This window comes from Galeopterus variegatus, unplaced genomic scaffold (genome assembly GCF_000696425.1).
Source record: "Galeopterus variegatus unplaced genomic scaffold, G_variegatus-3.0.2 Scaffold2009, whole genome shotgun sequence".
NCBI lineage: Eukaryota > Metazoa > Chordata > Mammalia > Dermoptera > Cynocephalidae > Galeopterus > Galeopterus variegatus.
In genome coordinates, this window is record NW_007728120.1 from 280,465 (window position 1) to 301,690 (window position 21,226).

At 45.0% G+C, this 21,226-nt stretch overlaps 1 protein-coding gene across 1 annotated transcript in view; it reads right to left on the reverse strand.

Annotated features, from left to right (window-relative positions):
• Window positions 1–14,192: 14,192 nt before the first annotated feature.
• The window catches only part of SNUPN (snurportin 1), a 20,441-nt gene continuing 13,407 nt past the window's right edge, over window positions 14,193–21,226 (reverse strand). The window contains exons 6-9 of the mRNA XM_008580056.1: window positions 20,538–20,635; window positions 18,444–18,521; window positions 16,752–16,832; window positions 14,193–14,796 (exon numbers count right to left, since the gene is read on the reverse strand). Coding sequence (XP_008578278.1) covers window positions 14,473–14,796; window positions 16,752–16,832; window positions 18,444–18,521; window positions 20,538–20,635 — 581 coding nt within the window. The 3' untranslated portion in view covers window positions 14,193–14,472. The remainder of the gene's footprint in view (window positions 14,797–16,751; window positions 16,833–18,443; window positions 18,522–20,537; window positions 20,636–21,226) is intronic.

Sequence of the window (21,226 nt, forward strand, 5' to 3'; positions counted from 1 at the left end):
GCCTCAGCAGCCCGCGGCCGGCTCACGCATGGTGGGGCCGGCAGGGCCCGGCGCCCGCGGCGGCCGCAAACGCCGCTTCTGCTTCCTGGAGAAAAATCTCTCCGAACTGTCGCTCCCTTCTGGGAGGAAATCCTTTTTTATTTTCTTCGTTCCCTCCCTCACTCTCCCCCTCCTCTCCCGGGGGGAGGGGAAAGTGCAGGCGAGGAGCTAATAGCTGCTCGGGATGAAGAAGGAAATAGAAATCAAGAACTTTGAAAGCCCAGAGCGAAGGGTCGCGGCGGAAATTTCCCGAAGGCCGCCGGCCTCCTCGGCGGCGCTCGCGCTCCGGCAGAACGTGACGGCGCCCCAAGGCCGGCCTGTCGGGGCGTCCTCCGGGATCGGGGCCCTGCGACCTGCGCGGCGGCCTCTCAGCCGGGTTCCTCAAAAGCGGCCGCGGCGAGAGGGAGGGAGGGAGCGAGGAAAACGCGCCCCGCTGCCGGCTCACGGCCAACGATGCGGCCGCATAGCGTCGGCCCGAGCCCCTCGCGGCTCCATTGAGAAACTGAGCGTCTCATTCACAAACAGGCAGCGAGGAGGGCCCGGCAGAGCGAGCACGCGGTCCGAGAGGGGGAGACAGAGCGCAGCCGGGGAGGGGGAGGGGGAGGGGCCGCGGGCTGGACGGAGGGCGGCTCTGTCCTGCGGGAGAGGGAAAAGGGAAGAAAGGAGTGGGGGTCTATGAGGCTCACTCTGTGCAGGAGGAAAAGAATACATTCCTTTGAAAATTATCTGCTAACGGGCACCTCCTCTGGGATTAACTTGCCACTACCACCCGCGTGTGAGGAAGCCACAATCCTCATCTATTTCCATCTCACTTGCAGACCGAAAGACCCTGGAAAGGTCGCCTGCGCGGTCCAGGATGTTCAGGTGGAAGGAACAGACGCAGCTAATCGCGGCGCCATCTCTCCCTCCCTTTCTCCCCGCCCCCCACCCTTATCCTGTATGTTGGCTGTATCCTGTAATCCATCACAAGTGTAGCTAATTTTAATTCCTCACAAAAACGACATCCGATTTCGAACCTCGTTCAGGAATCACTCAGCTTTTGCAAACCTTTGATTTTCTCTCAAAGCACAGCGCAGCAACGAGCGTGGGGGTTTCACAGGGTTCAGGATACAGGGCTCAGTCTTGGAATCACTTCGTGGAGGATGGGAGACACAGGGAAAGCAGGGCTGAGTCTGGTATGTTTTTGTATCATTCCAGACCAAAGAAAAATATTCCATAAGGGACCCAACAAACAAGAGTGCCACAGCTAGTCCCAAGGGCTGAAACCCTGGAGCACGCCCAGAGGGACCCAAGAGAGGGATCTTCAGGTGACTGAGGAGGGTGCTGTGGGTTCTGATGCTCGTTCTAGTACTTGAACAGCAACCCTTGACTTCATCTCATTTCTGTATCGGAGCAATAGGAACTTCAGGCTGCCGTAGGTGAGAATCGGAAAAGAAATCACTGGTGTATGAATCTGTTTCTATCTCAGCTAGGTTATTTTCTCCTTTGCACCAATAAGGCTGATGCTAGGTTGAGTTCATCACTCATACAGGAATTACAGCTTCAGTATTGCAACCAGACACTCCTCTGGAAGACAGTTTATTTATTTAACAAATATATTTATATGCCAGGCACTGGCCTATGTACTGGAGTTACAACAATGAACAAGACAGTGGTCTCTTCCATATGTAAGGGAGGGTATGGAATGATCCCTGAGCAGTATCTTGAAATGAAAAATGCAAGACGTAAACGGTGTGTATAGTATGAAATGAATATATGTTTGTTAACCTATTTATACATAGAAAAGCTTTGGAAGAATACACAAGAAAAGTAATAGAGGTTGTCTCCCAGGAGGGAAAGTGGGAATTTGGGGAACAGAAGTGAAAGGGAAGGCTGAAATGATTAAGTTTTGTAATGATGAATATGCTGACTACCCTGATTTGATCATCACACATTGTATACATGTATTGAAATATAACTCTGTATCCCCACAAATATGTGTAACCAGTATGTTTCAATTAAAAAGGAAAAGAAGGGGCCGGCCTGTGGCTCACTCGGTAGAGTGCGGTGCTGATAACACCAAGGCCACAGGTTCGGATCCCATAAAGGGATGGCCGGTTTGCTCACTGGCTGAGCGTGGTGCTGACAACACCAAGTCAAGGGTTAAGATCCCCTTACCGGTCATCTTTTTTAAAAAAAAAAAAAAAAAGGAAAAGAAAAAAAAAGAAAGGCTGGCCAGTTAGCTCAATTGGTTAGAGTGTGGTGCTGAATAATGCCTAGGTCCAGGGTTCCATCCCTGTAATGGCCAGCCACCAAAAAAAAATAAAAGTGAAAGGGAGACTTTTCCTACACGGTCTTTTGAACATTTGGGTTTTTTTCTTTTCTTTTTTTAACTTTTTATTGAAGTGTAATATTCATACAGAAAAAGTGCAAATATAAGCTTGATTAATTTTCATAAACAACAGACCCATGTAACCAGCACACATAAAGAAATAGACCATTTCTGTTGGTTAGAATGAGTGTTATAACACCAAGGTCAAGGGTTTGGATCCCCTATAGGCCAGCTAACAAAAAACAAACAAACAAAAGAGAAATAGAACATTCCCAACTTGCCAAAGTCCCCCTTATGCCCTTCCCAGTCACTACTCTCATGAAGAGTAACCACTATCTTGGCTTCCAACAGCATAGGTTTACATGGATCCGAGCCTTTGATGTTGGTGGTTTTTTTGGTTTTTTTTAAAGATGACCGGTAAGGGGATCTTAACCCTTGGCTTGGTGTTGTCAGCACCACGCTCAGCCAGTGAACAACCGGCCATCCCTATATGGGATCCGAACCCGTGGACTTGGTGTTATCAGCACCACACTCTCCCGAGTGAGCCACGGGCCGGCCCTGATGTTGGTGTTTATAACACCAAGCTCTAACCAACTGAGCCAACCAACCAGCCTACATGTGTGTTTAAATCTCACATATGAATGCATGACATTTGAAAAAAACTTTAGGGTTCATATCCCCATACCAACCAGCCACCAAAAAAAATTAATAATGGGCCGGCCCGGTGGCACACTTGGTACAGTGCAGCGCTTGAGAGTGCGGCGGCGCTCCCGCTGAGGGTTCGGATCCCATATAGAGACCAATCCGCTCACTGGTTGAGTGCAGTGCGGGGCGCGACACTGAGGGTTGCGATCCCGTTGCCAGTCACGGTACGGGCATGACACCGAGGGTTGCGATCCCGTTACCGGTCACGAAAAAAAGACAAAAAGGAAAAAAATAATAATAATAATAAAAATAAAATAAAACAAAATAATTTTATCTCCCATCTTTTCTTTCTTTCTTTCTTTTTTTTTTTTTTGACAGCTGGCCAGCACGGGGTAAGTAAAAAAAATTTAAATAGTAGGTATATATAGGAATATACTTTTTTTCTCTAAGTAGGCAAGTGGTTCTAGGACTAAGCTTGAGTAAGAAATGGCAGGACCTGAGTAATACAAACCACTGATTGGAGACAGGAGAGGATGGAGTCTCTCAACCCACTATTTACACTTTTATGCTTGTTTTGCCCAGTGAGCCTCAGGACACCAGGTGTTGGTGATTTATCTAAAGTCACACAGCAGGCCAGCCTGTGGCTCACTTGGGAGAGTGTGGTGCTGATAACACCAAGGCCACGGGTTCGGATCCCATATAGGGATGGCCGGTTAGCTCACTGGGTGAGCGTGGTGCTGACAACACCAAGTCAAGGGTTAAGATCCCCTTACTGGTCATCTTAAAAAAAAAAAAGAAAAAAAAAGTCACACAGCTAATTAATTAGAATTGAGCTAGATCTTGATCCCAGGCATTCTAACTCCTCGTCTGTGGATTGGGTGAGAAGAATGAATAAAGGAAGAGATTTCGCTGAGTGGGCTGAGAGAACTCAGCAGTGTTTCCAGAGGCACAGCTGTGTGTGTAGGCGTGTGGGTGTGAAAGGGAAGCGTTCTCAGGAACTGTTGCCTCTCACAGTCTTACCAGGACAGAGACAAGGGTAACAAAACCAAGTGCAAGGCATCTGGCTGGCTTTGCTCTGAGAGGCAAGTCTTAGGAGAACTAGAGCACAAAAGTGGCTACCTGGCTTTGCCTTTAACTGCAGGCTTGAACCCACGAGGAAGTCAAGTAATGGTTTGTAATAGCAAAAGATTAGAAACAACATGATGGCCCATCAATGGGAAACTCAGCAAATCAATGATAGTATGCACATATGCTGAAATGACAAGTTGACACTTATTGTGTCCTTACCACATTTCCCCCAAGCACTGTTCTAAATTACTTTCATTTATCTAATTTCACCATAACAGTATGAGATAGTGAAATTATGGTCCTCATTTTACAAAAAATATATGAGGTAGATCCATATGTACTAACGTAGCCTCCTTGCATTTTTATTTTGTTGTTTTTGTTTTTCTGGGTTTTTAAAAATTTTATTAGCATATTCTTTGTTACAAACCATACTTATTCTTTATGCCCCTTATCCAATCTCTCCCCTTCCTCCTTCCCATCCTCTTCCCCTCTTTCCCCTCCCCCTCCTCCAATAACCACAGATTTGTTCTGATAGATTAACTGTTCCTCTGTTGGTTTGTTGCTTAGATGATCTGTTCAATACTGAGACAGGTGTGATCAAGTCCTCCCCTATTATCATAAATCAGATGCTTCTTCTATTACTCTGGAGTGTGCTTTGTGGACGGAGAGAAACTCTTCTTTTTTTTGGTCATTCTTAAGGTGCCTCTCCTGTGTCAATGCAGTTGAGAGCCTGGTGTGCCATCTGCATGGTGGCTGTGACTGCTGCTATAGAGACTAGCTGCTTTTGCAGCAGCCATGGCAACTGCAGTGGCTATGGTGGGATACCCGCATGGAAATGGTGTTTTTGGTGTGCTCTTTACCTGGCTGGGGCTGGGTTTGGCTCCATGCCTCAGACCCCAACGGGGCCCTGGGGGCAGTGGCATCGTTTTGGTTTATTTGGCAGCTGGTGGGCTCCTTCCATTTTTGAATGCTTGGCTGCAGGACTTGGGAGGTAAGTCCTTGGAAGGTAGGGTTGAAGGAGTGTAGGTGACAGACAAATTAACAAGAAATGAAATCTGAAAGTGGAAAATAAATTTCAAAGAAGGAACACTGTGGGAGGGGTGTTATGGTTTGCACTTTTGGTTTTTTGCTTTTAAAGCATAGGTTTCAGGTCTCTGTCTAGAAAGCTTATATTCCCTACCCCCCCTACCCCCCTTCTTCACCAGACAAATCTGACTCATTCTCTTTTGTTGTTGTTTTGTTTTTGGTGGCTGGCAGGTACAGGGGTCGAACCTTGGACCTTGGTGTTATCAGCTCCAGCTCTAACCAACTGAGTAACCAGCCAACCCTGACTCATTCTTAAGTTCTCAGCTCAAAAGTCACTTCCCCAGCAAGATCTTCCTTGCCTACTCCCTCATCTGAATTAGTTTCTGTTACTCTCTCTCATAGCACCCTCTTATCTATCAGAGAGTTGATCACAATTTGTAACTGCATACTTATTTCTATGTTCATTGGCCTAGGGATTGCCTGCCCTATTAGATAGACTATAAACTTCAAGAAGGCAGGAACCATATCTGTCCTGTTGGCCCCTAAACTCCCAGTGCCTAGAGCTTAGTACATAGTAGGCAAGCCCTTAATAATCATGTGTTGAATGACTAAATCAAGGAAGACAGCCACCCTAACTCTGAGAGCTCTGTCTTACCATTTTCTCCTGCCTTTTTTGTATTTCTTCAGTTCTAAGAATATAGATACTTCCAAAGCTGTGATTGGAACTTTATAACCTTTCCCCCCCAAACACCTTTACTTCTAAAATCCAAAACTCCTCTCAAGGGGCCGGCCCGTGGCTCTCTCGGGAGAGTGTGGTGCTGATAACACCAGGGCCACGGGTTCGGATCCCATATAGGGATGGCCGGTTCGCTCACTGGCTGAGCGTGGTGCTGACAACACCAAGTCAAGGGTTAAGATCCCCTTACCGGTCACTTTAAAAAAAAAAAAAAAAAAACTCCTCTCAACATCGCTCCAAAATATCTACTGCCTATGAAAGAGAGATGTGTTGTGCTATAGAGTTGCTTTGACTATAAAAGATCAAAAAACTCTTATTGCCATTTTTCTAAAAGACAGACACAGAGTGAATAAGGTCATACTGCTAATAACTGTCTAGGGTAAAACATTTTTTCTTATTTTTCTGGATTAAAGGGCAAAACTATAACCACTGGAATGGCTGAAGGTGAGGTCTGTAAAGAAGGTGAAAAATCTTGTCCCATGTAGATTACACTTCCTGGGCCGGCCCCGTGGCTCACTCGGGAGAGTGCGGTGCTGACAACACCAAGGCCACGGGTTCGGATCCTATATAGGGATGGCTGGTTCGCTCACTGGGTGAGCATGGTGCTGACAACACCAAGTCAAGGGTTAAGATCCCCTTACTGGTCATCTTTTTAAAAAAAAAAAAAAAATAGATTACACTTCCTCCATTACCCTAAGGACCCTTTACCTATTGCTATTCTCTGCCTTTTCTTTCTTTCTTTCTTTCTTTCTTTTCTTTTTTTTTTTTTAAGTAAAATACAATCAGGCTCTTTCCTCACAAAAATCATTTTATCATTTTTTTCATCTGACATCCCTACCTACAGTTCCAGATCACAGGTTGATCAGTCACTATTCTGTTACTTCTTTACCCGGTACCTGTGTCTAGAGTTTACCTAACACTGAATTATAATTATTTGCTGCTTTGCTGCTTTATCTGTCTCTCCCACTAGACCATGAGCTCTTTGAGGGCAGGGGCCAGGTCTCATTCATTGCTCTCTCTTCAGAACCTAGCACAATATACAGAACACAGTAGGTGGTACAATGTTTGTTCAATGAATGGATGGTCCTTTTCTATCAGACAAGGCCCAATCTTGCTAAAGAATACCAAACAGGTTTGGTTACCTTGGATACTTAGTTGCTTGTGAGAAAACATTCAGTATAAGAGAGAGTTATTATCTGAGTTACATTGTTCTCACTTCATCTGTGTTAGTGGGAGACCAGAGCAGAATGGATAAATTAAGTCCCCCAATAGACTTATTTCAGCCCACTTCAACTTCCTCCCTTATAAAAGTTTTGGTTAAAGTTGCCAATGAGAAGCAGAACTGATAGATTTGAGTTCCATTTTTAATTTCCCCAGCGTGACTGTAAAGAAAACCCAAAAGGCAAAAGCAGAGGGACATGGAAGGCGTGAAGGACTGCCAGCTCCCCGGGGGGGAGGGAGTCTGCTACCAGTGCCAATCGGTCTGTGAGGCCCCAGCCAGAAGAGCTCTCTAGGCTTCAAAATTTCCTTCTTCAGCTTCCACAATGTCCCTCAAAATGCGGAGGATGCCTCTGGGCCGGGCCCAGTAATGAGACCCACCTCCCGGGCTGCTTCTGGCCACTTTTCTGGCCTCCTCAAAACAGATACAAAATCAACCTTTCAGAAAAGTCATGGTCACTTGGAATGGATGTGAGAAATAAATGCTCACACACTGCATTAGGGGACCCTGTCCTTTCACTCATATATTTGCTGCCTGAGGCCATTCCTTTTTTTATTGAAACATAATTGACTATACCTATCTGTGGGGTACCACGACACTGATAATTTTCTTTAAGTTCATTCATGTTGCTGCAAATGGCAGTATTTCATTCTTTTTGGTGGCAGAGTAGTATTCCATTGTGTATAGATACCACATTTTCCTTACCCAGTTGTCCTTCAATGGACATTTAGGGTGGTTCCAACTCTTGGCTATTATAAATAGAGCTGCAGTAAACACGGGATTGCATGTATCCCTTCGACATGATAATTTCCATTCCTTTGGGTATACACCCAGCAGTGCAATTGCTGGATTGAATGGCACTTCTATCTGTCGTTGTTTGAGGAAACTCCATACTATTTTCCATAATGGCTGCACTAATTTATAGTCCCACCAACAGTGTAGGAGGGTTCCCCTTTCTCTGCATCTGAAGCCATTCTTTTTTTTTGTTTTTTCTTAAAGATGACCAGTAAGGGGATCTTAACCCTTGACTTGGTGTTGTCAGCACCACGCTCACCCAGTGAGCTAACCGGCCATCCCTATATAGGGATCCGAACCCACGGCCTTGGTGTTATTAGCACCACACTCTCCCGAGTGAGTCACAGGCCGGCCCCTTGAAGCCATTCTTAACTCACCTACACTACTGCCAGCCTCCCAGTCTCCTAATCCCTTTCCACCTCTGCCTTGTCACTGGATAGTAGACCCTCTGGGGTGGTGAGTCACAACCAAATCAAGGTCCAAGACCAAATCTCTCAGCACTTGGTAGGGAAACAAAATAATAAAATTAATATGGATCTTCTTTAGGGCCGGCCTGTGGCTCACTCAGGAGAGTGTGGTGCTGATAACACCAAGGCCATGGGTTCGGATCCTATATAGGGACGGCCGGTTCTCTCACTGGCTGACCCTGGTGCTGACAACACCAAGTCAAGGGTTAAGATCCCCTTACCAGTCATCTTTAAAATAAATAAATAAATAAAAATAAAATAAAATCTCAATGCTCTTGTCCACTTTTCCTGCCCCATGTATATCAGACATCATCAAACAAAAGACCACATTTGGTTAAAAAAATACGTTGTGGGGTTTTGACTCATTTCTTTATTAGCAAAAAAGTCTGTGGCTAAGAAGATTATTTCCTTCCCTCCTCCAATGTATATGGTGAGTTTTTTGTTTTGGTTTTTTATTTTATTTATTTATTTATATTTTTTTATTTTTTGGTGACTGGCCAGAGATCCGAACCCTTGACCTTGGTGTTATAACACCATGCTCTAACCAGTTGAACTAACTACACAGCCCCGTAGTGCGTTTTTAGGCTAACCCTCTAATTACATTCACAAAACTAAATATAGTTCATGTTCTTAGAAGGTTGCAGCATACCCAAACACCTGTTAGCAGCCAGCCACACACCTCTACTCAGCCTTCTCATGAGGGTGACTCCTCTGTGCAGCAGAAGGGAGGGCTCTCCTCTAGACTGCATTCTCATTTCAGCTTACCATTTCTTCATTCACTCGACCAATACTTATTGATGCAACAAGTGCCAGGCAAAATGCCAGGCACTGGGGATTTAAAGATGAATAAGACCAGGTCCCTGACCTCATGGAACTTGCAATCTAATAGGAGTGTTTAGTAAAGAATTTAACCTTGCCCAAAGAGAGGTCTGGCCCTTGCCCTTGCCTCCTGGGAGGTAACCTCTAAACCCTTGGAATATCCAGCCTGACGTAAGATTTTCGTTTACCTGGGGCCTTAGGCCACACTGAGTAGTCTAACAATGCGGTTTAAGCAGGGGTCTTTGGGCCACACCAGTCTGGCAGTGTGATGGGGAAGGAGAGGGGCCTTTGGATCACATGTTATCAACTAGACTTCTGAAGGGTCTGGAGACTTAAGGTAGCCACATGGGCAGACATCCAGGTGTATGTGAATGTGCCCCCAAAAAACTGTGGACACCAACGCTTAGGTGAGATTCCCCGGTTGGCAATGCTATGGTTTGAATGTCTCCTCTAAAACTCATGTTGAAGCTTAATCCCCAATGTGGCAGTGTTGAGAGGTGGGGTCTTCAGGAGGTGATTGGATTGTGAGGGCTCTGCCCTCATAAATGAATTAACCCATTCATGGATTAATGGATTAGTGGGTTATGAAAATGGAACTGATGGCTTTATAAGAAGAGGAAGAGAGACCTGAGCTAGCATGTGAACACACTCTTGTCCTCTTACCATGTGATGCCTGTGCATCTTCAGGACTCTGCAGAGTCCCCACCAATAAGAAGACCCTCACCAGATATGCCCCTTGACTTTAGACTTCCCAGCCTCTAGATGTGTAAGAAATAAATTTTGTTTCTTTATAAATTACCCAGTTTCAGGTATTCTGTTATAAGCAATAGAAAACTGATTAAGACAGCAAAATTCTGTGAGTATTATTATACATAGTTACTGGGAAAATTAACTCTCTCCATGATTTGACTGGGAGAGAACAGTTGAAGCGCCGCATTGTGGATCTTTGCTAGATTCTGCACCATGCGTCTCTTCCTATGTCTGACTTTACTCTCTTTCCTTTCATTGCAGTAAACTGTAACCATGAGTAAAATAGCTTTCAATGAGGTCTGTGAGTACTTCTGGTGAAGTATCGAATCTGAGGATGGCTTTAGGGGGCCCCAAACTTGCAATTGGTGTCAGAAGTGAGGGTGGTCTTGTGGACTATTCCCTAAACAGATATGTAAGTAAATTAGTGTGATCAAATATTATAATCACTATGAGAGCTGGCTGTGTGGATAGGGAGGGCAAAAAAAATGAGAATGGCTAGCTTACCTGCAGAGGAAAAGGTTCAAACAGGTATCTCTTGAATGGAGTTTTTCAAAGATGAGTAGGCATATTTACCAGGTGAATGCAGTCGGAGTTAAAAGGGATGGTGTCGGGGGGAATTATGAAACAGGTATGTTGAACATCACTTTTCAGTGATGCTATAAAGTGGCATCACTGAAAAGTAGGCAGCAAAGAAGGCAAGATAGTTTATAAGGCAAGAGAGACAAAGGCCAGGTCATGAAGAAACTCACATGGCAGGCTGAGAAGATGCACATGTACCTTGTAGGTAATGGGCCGTCCTTGAAGTAACATGATCTGACTTGCATTTTTAGAAAGGATCACTCTGCCATTACAGGGATGGATTAGAGTGGGGAAAGATGAATGGCACGGAAACTAGGTAGGAGACTGGCAGTACTCCAGGACAGAGATGGTAAGGCCTGAGTTAAGGTCGAAGAGGAAAATGGAGGAGAGGTAGAATTTAAAGGACATGAGAACTCACTAGCCGTGAAAGGTAAGAAATGGACAGGAATCAAAAGAATGATTTCTAGTTTCCTAGCTTGGGCAACTAAGTGCCATTAATAAGGACAAGGATCCTAGGAAGAGCATGTTTGAGGGGGCCTGGGGAAAGGTAATACGTTCAGTTTGGGATATGCTGCGTTTGAGGTGACTGGGAGATGACTGGTAAGTAGATAGATAGATACAGGTTTGGAGCTCAGGGCTGGAAATAAGAGGAAAGGCATCAGCACATGGATGGCAGCTGAAGTCAGATAAGAGAAATTCTGGGAAATGTCCCTTAAATTTGGAAATCAGGAGACAACTGTTCCCTTGGTGAGAGCACTTGAAGTGATAGGAACAGAAGTTAGATTCCAGTGGGTTGGGACATGAGTGAGAAGTGAGCAAGTGGAGAAACAGTGAACGTAGATAAATCACTGCCAGAAACAAGTGGATTAGGTTGACACAAACTCTTCCATGCAGGCACTGGAACACAGCATGGCTCTTCTGAGTTAACACTAAAATAACCAAGACTACTTATTTTGCATCTACTCGTTGAAAAGCCTGGTCTTTTCTAGAGGCATGAGGTGAAATGGGTGATCTGAAATAGTAGTTCCTCGCTAACTCATGCCAAGCTGGCCCTCTAGCCAAGGCAAGCAAGGCAGGCCACACTGGGCAGTCGTATCAGTTGGGATTCTTTGGTTGCAAGCCCAGAAACTAGCCCTTGCTAATTTGAGCAAGACGGAATTTACTGGATGCTCATAGGTTTCATAGCAAGAACAAGAAACACACACACACACACAGCAAAATAAATTTCAACTAATTGACCCTCTTCATTCCTCTGCTCAAGATACAAATTCTTGGTGAGGAGCATGTGATTGGCCCATCTCAAGTCATGAGCCTGACACTTGGGTAAAGGAGGACAGTTACCCCAGATTACAGTCCCACTTAACCATATTGCATGGGGAAGAGATGATTCCACAAAAAAGAAACTGGAGGGCCGGCCCGGTGGCGCACTGCTACAGTGCGCCGCTTGGGAAGCACGGCGGTGCTCCCGCCGAAGGTTCGGATCCCACATGCAGACCAGCCGCTCACTGGCTGAGCGAGGGGCGGGAGCAACGCCGAGGGTTGCGATCCCGTTGCCGGTCACAAAAAAAGACAAAAAGGAAAAAAAAAAAAAAAAAGAAACTGGAATTTGTTCAGAAGGGTGGCCAGAAAACTAATATCCAATCACAGTAACCTATAATACAACCATCTTTGATACAGGTGGCAAGAGGTAGTTTTATAATCCCCAAAGAAATATGATCAGGAGACACATTGCTATTTAGTGATCAGTAATACTGGTTCCTCAGTTAAAAATATAAGGGCACTCCTCTGAGACAAATTCTTCAAGCTAGCATTCAGTAATATCAAGTTGTGTTTGTTGATAAGTTTGGCTGATATGTTCTTTGACTCATGCATCCATCCCCGGACAGGATCCTTTGGGGAAGTAGTCCTTCCAGACCTGATTATTTCTGAGCATAGCCTGGCCAAGTCACTACTGAAACTAGCATGCACAGCTCCTGAACTGATACAGTTGGCTGCTGAGAGCACAGACTAGAGCACTCAGAAGATCAGCAAACAACCTACTCCTTGGCAGGAGGAATGCAATGTCCCTTATGCAGAACTGACCTATATTCAGGAAAGAGCTTATTGATGTAGGCAAACGCTTGAATCTGCAACCAGCAGGATCATCCTTGGGTGAGGGTGGAAGGGGGATTTCTTTCTTCTCCAATTTTACAGAGTCAGCTTGAGCAGCTCTTTAAGAGCTGACACTGAGACTAGTTCCACTGGATGTGCTGAATTTGTGTAATCAGGCTCCACCTAACCGCTACTTCTGCCCGGATCTGTTCCCAGAGCTAATCAACACAAAGAGACAACTGCATGTCAGGCAAGATCTGACCTGGATCTCTCTGACATTTTGTCCTCAGGACACTAGTACTGCTGGGGGAGGGAGGGGGGCAGTGATGAAGTCCTTTTCTCCAATAAAAGAAGTCCTAGAAAGGTGGAAAGCAGTGTGGGGAGCAGATTGAGGCCACAGGAAATGGGACACATTTCCTGAACACAGAGCAGAAACTAATGGGTTAGTTTTAGACACCATCTTCCAACCCACAGCTGCCAAATAGCTCTACTTCACAAATCTGAAGGGACCTCAACTGCTCAAAGTTCTTCTTTGCCTCCCTTTCATCCATGACATAAAATCTAAAACCTCCTATATTTCTCTACCCTCTTCTCTCAAGTTCTCCAATCCTATTTTCATCATCATTATTATTATTATCATCATCATCTTATTTATTTTTTTGGCAGCTGGCTGGTACAGGGATCTGAACCCTTGACCTTGGTGTCCAATCCTACTTTATACTCAAGCAATGCTGAACCTACTTCAGTTCCCAAAGCAAGACCTGCCCTGCTCTGGAGGGATGCAGCTGCATATCCTCCTACCTCTGTGAGGAACTCCTCCTCTCCCTGTCTGCAGAACACACTTGTGTCCCTCCTTGGAGCCTCAGCCCAGCTCTAACTTCCTCTGTGAAACTTCTGTCTGCTCTTCTTTGCATCCCAGCACCCATGCTCTATGCACCCTTCAGCAACTAAAGCAATCACTTTACCAGCTCTATATACTGGTGGGTTTCTTTTCTCACTGGATTGTGAGCTCTTCAAGGGCAGGGTCCTGTCCATCTTCAGAACAGGCTCTACAGGGCCGGCCCGGTGGAGCACTGCTACAGTGCGCCGCTTGGGAGTGCGGCAGCGCTCCCGCCGAGGGTTCGGATCCCACATACAGACCAGTTCCCGCTCACTGGCTGAGAGAGGTGCGGGCGTGACACCAAGGGTTGCGATACCGTTGCCGGTCCGGGTCCGGTATGGGCGCAACACTGAGGATTGCGATCCGTTGCCGGACACGAAAAAAGACAAAAAAAAGGAAAAAAAAAAATAAAAATAACAGGCTCTACATAACAGGGGCCAAGCACAAGGCTTATCTCCTGGTAGGCACTTAAACATTTGTTGAAGGAGTGAATGGACTCCATTTGCATTTTATCTCTGGCAATGTCTAAACCAAAGAAAATCACACTTGTCTTCTCAGAAGAGGGAACATATTCAAATACCAAGAACTGCAGTTCCTGGTAAGACCTTTCAGAAAATGACGTTACCAGCAGCAGCAACTGGAAACTCAGCAGACAGTCTGAGTGCTAAAAAGAATGAAATGTGAAATGGGCCAAGACTTGAATAGTCATGGTTTTGGAGGGGGGGGCGTGTTACATGGCTGTCTAAAGCTTAAGAATCACAAAGAACTTCTTAAGAATTACATATATTTACAATGTGGATCTGGGATACACTTATCACAGTAGGAGCTGCTCAAATCAATCTGAATACCATCCAATCTGGGAACCTCCTCCAAGTGTTTGAGCCAGCATTACAGATAACAGATAAGCTGTTTCTAGCTGGAGTGGCTTTAGGAAGTCCACTCTAAAATGAAGTCACCTGTTGTTGTCACTGTCCTCCTTCCCAGTTTTCCTTCTGGAGCCTGGCTTCCTTCCTTCTTTCCTGTGACTCATCAAGGAGGCTACACTCTTTAGTTCTCCATGAGGCTCCCAGGGTGGTCTGGGCTATGGGGAGGACTCCTCAGCTTGGGGGTAGACAGGTGCTCCAATTCATAGTGCCCATTCGCAGAGGCCTTGTGTGTGAGTTCCTCCTTCACACTCTCCTTCTGGCTCCTCTTGTGCTCAATAATCTGCTGGAGCTGGTGTCCAGCATATTCTGGCTTGGTGGTCAGCGGTCCAGCGGGCACAGCTACACCAAGAACATCTGACACCATGTAGGGGCGCAGCCAGCCCACCAAAGGAGTGCTTCCAGGACTATAGTGGGTCTGTTTGTGGTAGAAGAGAAGTCCATCTACCTACAAGAGGGGAAATTCAGGATCGAAATGATATCTGGGGCCACATGATTCCAAGAGAGCCTAGACACTCTTGGAATAGGCTCTCTATTCCAAGCTCTTGAGGTCCATCCTGTTTCTGGGTCACTGCCAGAGGGAAAAAGAGTCCTTGCCTCTCACACATATAGTTTCTCTAAATGAAGAAATGGCCTAGAACACTAAATTTTAGAAAATACAAGTAAAGTGCCGGCCCATAGCTCACCTGGGAGAGTGTGGTGCTGATAACAAGGCCATTGGTTCGGATCCCTATATAGGGATGGCCGGTTAGCTCACTTGGGAGAGCGTGGTGCAGACAACACCAAGTCAGGGGTTAAGATCCCCTTACTGGCCATCTTTTTTTAAAAAAAGAAAATACAAGTAAAAATAGCACTTTCCTGTTTACTGGGTACTTTCCTACCCACTTTTTTACCATTGTACCCACCATGAGGGTGTTTGAGAGATGAGGCTGCTCAGGTCAGGGAGTTCTGGGGGCCTTCCTAAAAACACAGTGAATACGAAGCAGAAATTTAACATGACCCCAGGTCTTCTGTCCCTAAGTTCCATGCAATTTCTACTACTCAGAGGTCCCTGTAGCGGTGGATGGGCTCCATGCATGCAACAAAAAGCAGGGAATTGAACAGGCCCCTCTGAAGCACCAGACTGCTAAGCACAGAGGAAACCAGCTATCCAGAAGCCCTGCTTCCCCAGCTCTTGTTGGCTGTCTAAACCTCCCCCTAAATTGTCTGCGAGCCATGTTCTGGGAAACTCAGTTTTTCTCAACGGGAAGACATCCTACAGCCCCACATTTTCTTTTCCGTGATTCAGTGACTCATCTCTAAAAAGCATTTATTGTCACTGGGGCATAAGAGTTATAAATAAAGATGGTGTTCTTACCACCTTCTTAATTGACTCCCAGAAATGAAGGCAACTCAGCCTTTGCCATTTCCTCATTCGGGAAGCTGAGATTTTTACAGAATTATATCCACTTCAAACAAATAGTACCTGTGAGTGACTAGGCAGAATTTTAAAGGATATGATGGGCAGAGGAAACTTTGCTTGTTGAGCCTGGAGAAGGTAACTGCAGGTTCTGAGGATGACAAAAGACTGCCCAGGACTGAGAACGTGAGACTTTTGGTGCTAAAACTGGGCAAGTCCTGGGCAAAAAAGGATTAGGACTTCAAACATTTGTTAGGGTCAGTCACAGAGGCCCCTTTTTTATAACCAGCCATGGCTGTCAAACAAGGGTCCTGGTTCTCATGCTTGTAGCAGGAAGAGGCACATGAGAAAGACCCAGGAATGGAAATCCTTGACTCTCTCTGGGCCTCAGTTTCTCCATCTGTAAAATGAAACAGTTGGCTGAGCTGTCCTTGAAGGGCTCTTCCAGCTCTGGCATTCTTTTTTTTTTTTTTTTTTTTTTTTTTTAAATATGACCGGTAAGGGGATCTTAACCCTTGACTTGGTGTTGTCAGCCCCACACTCTCCCGAGTGAGCCACAGGCCGGCCCCAGCTCTGGCATTCTGACTTATCTGGCAGGGGTGGAGCTAAGGCTCTGAAAGGCAGCAAGCACATCCCTCTCCCAGAATCAGCTCTCAGCCCTTTTCTGATGCTTTGACACAGCAAAATCAGAGGATATCTTAACACCTGGTATAACTAAGTCTCTCTGTATCCCATAGTAAAGATAATGGTTTTGGGCCAGCCCGGTGGCGCACTGCTACAGTGCGCTGCTTGGGAGCGCGGTGGCGCTCCCACCGAGGGTTCGGATCCCACATACAGACCAGTTCCCACTCACTGGCTAAGCGAGGTGCGGGCGCGACACCGAGGGTTGCGATCCCGTTGCCGGTCCCGGTCCGGTACGGGCGCAACACTGAGGGTTGCGATCCATTGCCGGTCACGAAAAAAGACAAAAAAAATAAATAAATAAAAAATAATGGTTTTGTTACCTCAAAAGGGAAATCCATAGACAGCACCTTACACAGGCTCTCAGGAGTACAAGGGAAATTCTTTAGTCCCACAAATTTAAACTGAAATACAAATTAGAACAAAGAATTAGTAAATGTTACAAATGATATTGGTTCTAGCAACTGGAAAGCTCTGTCAAAGAAGAAAAGATTTTAGTCTAACCCTTCCCTACCACCTCTCCCCAACCTGCCCTCTGAACTTCTAGGTCAGTGGTTCTTAACCTTCCCTTATATACCAGAATCTTCTGGAGAGCTTTTAAAAATTACTGATGCCCAGACCCCACCCTGAGATTCTGATTCAACTGGTCTGGAGTGGAGGGAGCCCAGGCATTTTTTTTAAGCTCTCCAGTTGACTGTGCCATGTGGTCAGGACTGAAAACCACTGTATATTCTCCTGGCTCTATGACAGCTATCCCTATTGAAGGGCTAGTGAAGCCTTTTTCACAACAAAAAAAATGATTTTCAGACTGAAGCAGTATAATAAAGTGATCAGGACTATAAACTCTAAAGTCAGATTGCCTGGGTTTGAATCCCAGCTCTGCTAATCATTTAATCTCCATATGCTTCCATTTCTCATCTGGAAAATGGGATAATAAAAGTATCTACTTCATAGGGTTGTTGTGTGGATTAAGTAAGATGATACATGTAGAGCACTTAGACCACCATCTCAGAGAGAGCAGCTCCCATGTTCTTCTCTTCCTCAATGCATATTCTTCTAGGATCTACTTGATAACATCACTGATAGTACTGATTGTATTTATTCTCCTATAACTGGTTGTCCAATTGCCTTTAAAAAATTTTGCAAGTGGGGCCAGCCTGTGGCTCACTCGGGAGAATGTGGTGCTGATAACACCAAGGCCACGGGTCCGGATCCTATATAGGGATGGCCGGTTTGCTCACTGGGTGAGCGTGGTGCTGACAACACCAAGTCAAGGGTTAAGATCCCCTTACCGGTCATCTTAAAAAAAAAAAAAAAAAATTTGCAAGTGATCCAAGCAAATGCCAATCTGCATAGCTTAGCTAATAGAATGCTGTGAAAATAACTATCACATATTTAAATCATTGAGAAGATAGCCGAGATACTTGGGCTATCATCCTGGACTGTGGCACCTTGGGGAAGGCAGTCCCCTCTTTTAAACCTATATTCTCATTTATAAAATGAAGGGACTGATTAGATGAGGGCACTCCCAGCTCTGATACAAGAGCAGTAGTTCTCCAACTGTGGTCCCTGGACCAGCAGCAGCAATACTGAAGGACTTGTTAAAAATGCAGATTTTCAGTGCCCCCCGCCCCTCGACTCACAAACCTTGGGGGTGAGGCCTAACAGTCTATGCTTTACCAAGCCTCCAGGTGACACTGATGCATGCTAAAGTTTGAGAACCACTGCACTGGAATTCTAAATAGCATTATTAATAAAAGTAGTAGCATTTTATATCAACCATTCTTTGTTGAGCACCTACCATAAGTATTATTCCAGAAGAAGTTGTGTATTTTTATCATTTGGTCCTTATAACAACCTCGTAAGTTAGATGTTATTAACCCTGTTTTACAGATAAAAAAACTAAGGCCAAGTGAGGTTATTAACTTAACCTAGTAAATATTAAAGCCAAAAATGAAATTCAGATCTGGATGACTGTTAAGCCCACACTCTGTCATTCTAATCTCAGGCCTTACGGGATTGAGCTTGGTTTTCTCTCCCAGTCCTTCTTCTTCTGGTAACTTTGAATGCATCCAGTAGAATCGGAAATCGGTCTGCCACAGAGAAGGGAAGTAGAAAGATGAAATACTTCTCATCTGAAACTCTAACATCAACAAAAACACGCATTCTAAATAGCCTGGCTTACAAAGACCTAAGACCTTTTGTCATTACTTATAAAATCTTTGAAGTTTTTTTCTTAAAGTCCAGTAGAATTATTAATAGCAGAGCCAACATTTATCATTCAAGACCTTCTTTGTGTCAGGCTCCACGTGAAGGGCTTTAAACACATAATCTTATTAATTGTCAACCACCCTCTGGGAGTTGTATTATCATTATCTCCATTTTACAGGTGAAGACCTTGAGGTTCAGAGAGGTTAAGTCACTTGCCTGGTACACAAAGAAAATACTGTAGGACCCAGGACTGTCCAACTCCAAAGTACATTATGTTAGCCCCTTTGTTTTATTTTAATCCTGAGTATTAGAAATTATTATACAGTTACTTTTCATAAATTTCCTAAACTACTTTATTCTCCGAATTACTGATATGTACCCTTCTGTAGTTTACATTATTTTGTTTTTGGAAACTTAAAAAAACACGCATATACTCTTTTCACTATATTATTAAAATATGGGCGGTTTTAGTTACCAAATTTGTTTGCTGTGAATGCATGTTATAAAACACCCTTCGACAGAATTAAAGGAAAATATGTTCTGGATTGAATTTATGTTCTGAGTAGAAGACTTGGCTCTGCACTTGAGCAACATACTTAATTAACATCTATGGCTTTCAGCTTCCATATCTATATGATGAGAATAACAGTATTTACTTTATAGGGTTGTTGCAAGGGATTCAATGAGATAATGTCCACCAAGCGCTTAGCAATGAAAATCTTGACTGTTTTTTTTTTTTTTTTTATAAAGATGACCGGTAAGGGGATCTCAACCCTTGGCTTGGTGTTGTCAGCACCACGCTCAGCCAGTGAGCAAACCGGCCATCCCTATATGGGATCCGAACCCGGGGCCTTGGTGTTGTCAGCACCGCACTCTCCCGAGTGAGCCACGGGCCGGCCCCTGACTGTTATTTTTTGAATGAGGTGGACTTTAGAATTCTGAAGCATCAACACCTGGTATGATTTGGAAACCCAGCATGTGGTAATGGCTATGGAAAGAAGCAACTTATGGTGACAACTCGTGATACTCACACTTGAGCCTGCAGGAAGGTCACCTGGAAACTTGTTTAAACATAATCCCCATCCCCACAGCTTCTGACTTAGTAGGTCTGAAAATGTGCATGTCCAACAATTTTCTGATACACCTGGTCTGGTGACCACACATTGAGAATCACTATAATAAACTGACAGAGAGCAAAAGGGAGTACATAAAACCACCAATATATTCTGGGACAATGATGCGGGGACTGTTGCTAACAGAGATGGTGACCTGTGGGGCTGAGCCTGCCTCACTCCGATGACTGCTGTTGTCCACCCGTTAGAATCAACTACGTGAGCAAAACACTGGGGAAGGTGAACTAGAAGGGAAAATATCAGGGCCTCTCCTTACCTGAAAAGTCTCCTTCTAGAGACAGCCTTTGAGATTTGAGGCTTCGTTTTATACCAGGGAGGCCCATTTTCAGGGTCAGGATGTGGTTGGTGAAGGAGCGGAGGTTGTAGGAGTCTATCTGATGGTGCTTTACATTCCACCTTCTCTTCCTGGTGCTACCTGTACAAGATGGTATCCCCCTTGCCCCACAATCTTCCCTGCCAGCAATCCTCCAATACTCTGGAGGTGAGGGGGTGGCTGCAGCTGCTACAAAGTCCCAGCCTACACCTCTGCTGTTTCTCTCTCTTTCCTCCTTGCAAGAATGGCTGTACTTTCCTTAGTTCCTATTTCTTTTTTAAAATTAAGCTAATTTAAACACACTCAGAGATGCAGGGAGCATTAGATAATGTTCTTGATATACCACATCCTGTACACACCAAGAAAATGGTCACGAACCAAACCCACATGCTGAGCCACTTTCCTAGGAGGAGAGAAGACAGGAAAAGACATGAGGGAGTATCAATCTTCACCTGGCAGTCATAAAAAGGGTGTCCCCGCCAGCACATCACATCCAGAACGTAGTAGGTCTGGTTCACCTCACTGTAAATGCAATCTAGAATGGTATAGTCTGGGGACACAAAACAGGAAGTCAGTACAGGTTTCCCCTTCCAACCAGGGTTCCCCCCACCACAATCTGGGGAGCTCCATCTTATCTTTTTTTTTTTTAAAAAGATGACCGGTAAGGGGATCTTAACCCTTGACTTGGTGTTGTCAGCACCACGCTCAGCCAGTGAGCGAACCGGCCATCCCTATATGGGATCCAAACCCGGGGCCTTGGTGTTATCAGCACTGCACTCTCCCGAGTGAGCCACGGGCCGGCCCAAGGGAGCTCCATCTTAGAGGCTCGAGCCCAACAATTCTTGACACTTGCCACAATCACCAGCACTAAGGACTAAGGACTCATTAGGGAGAGAGTTCTTCTTGGCTCTTTCTGGCTACCTCATATAGTTTAAGGGTGATGCCAGGTAGGACAGCACAAGAGAGATCAAGGCAACCCTTATGTCTAGTGGGAATTCTGAACTTTTAGATAAATTGGGACATTTACTCACTTGAGAGAAGCTTAAGTTTGAAAACAAGTAGTCTTTCATTTTAGTTTATAACTACGTTTTGATTCTTTTTTTTTTTTTTTTTTTTTTGGGGGGGGGGGGGGTAAAGGGGG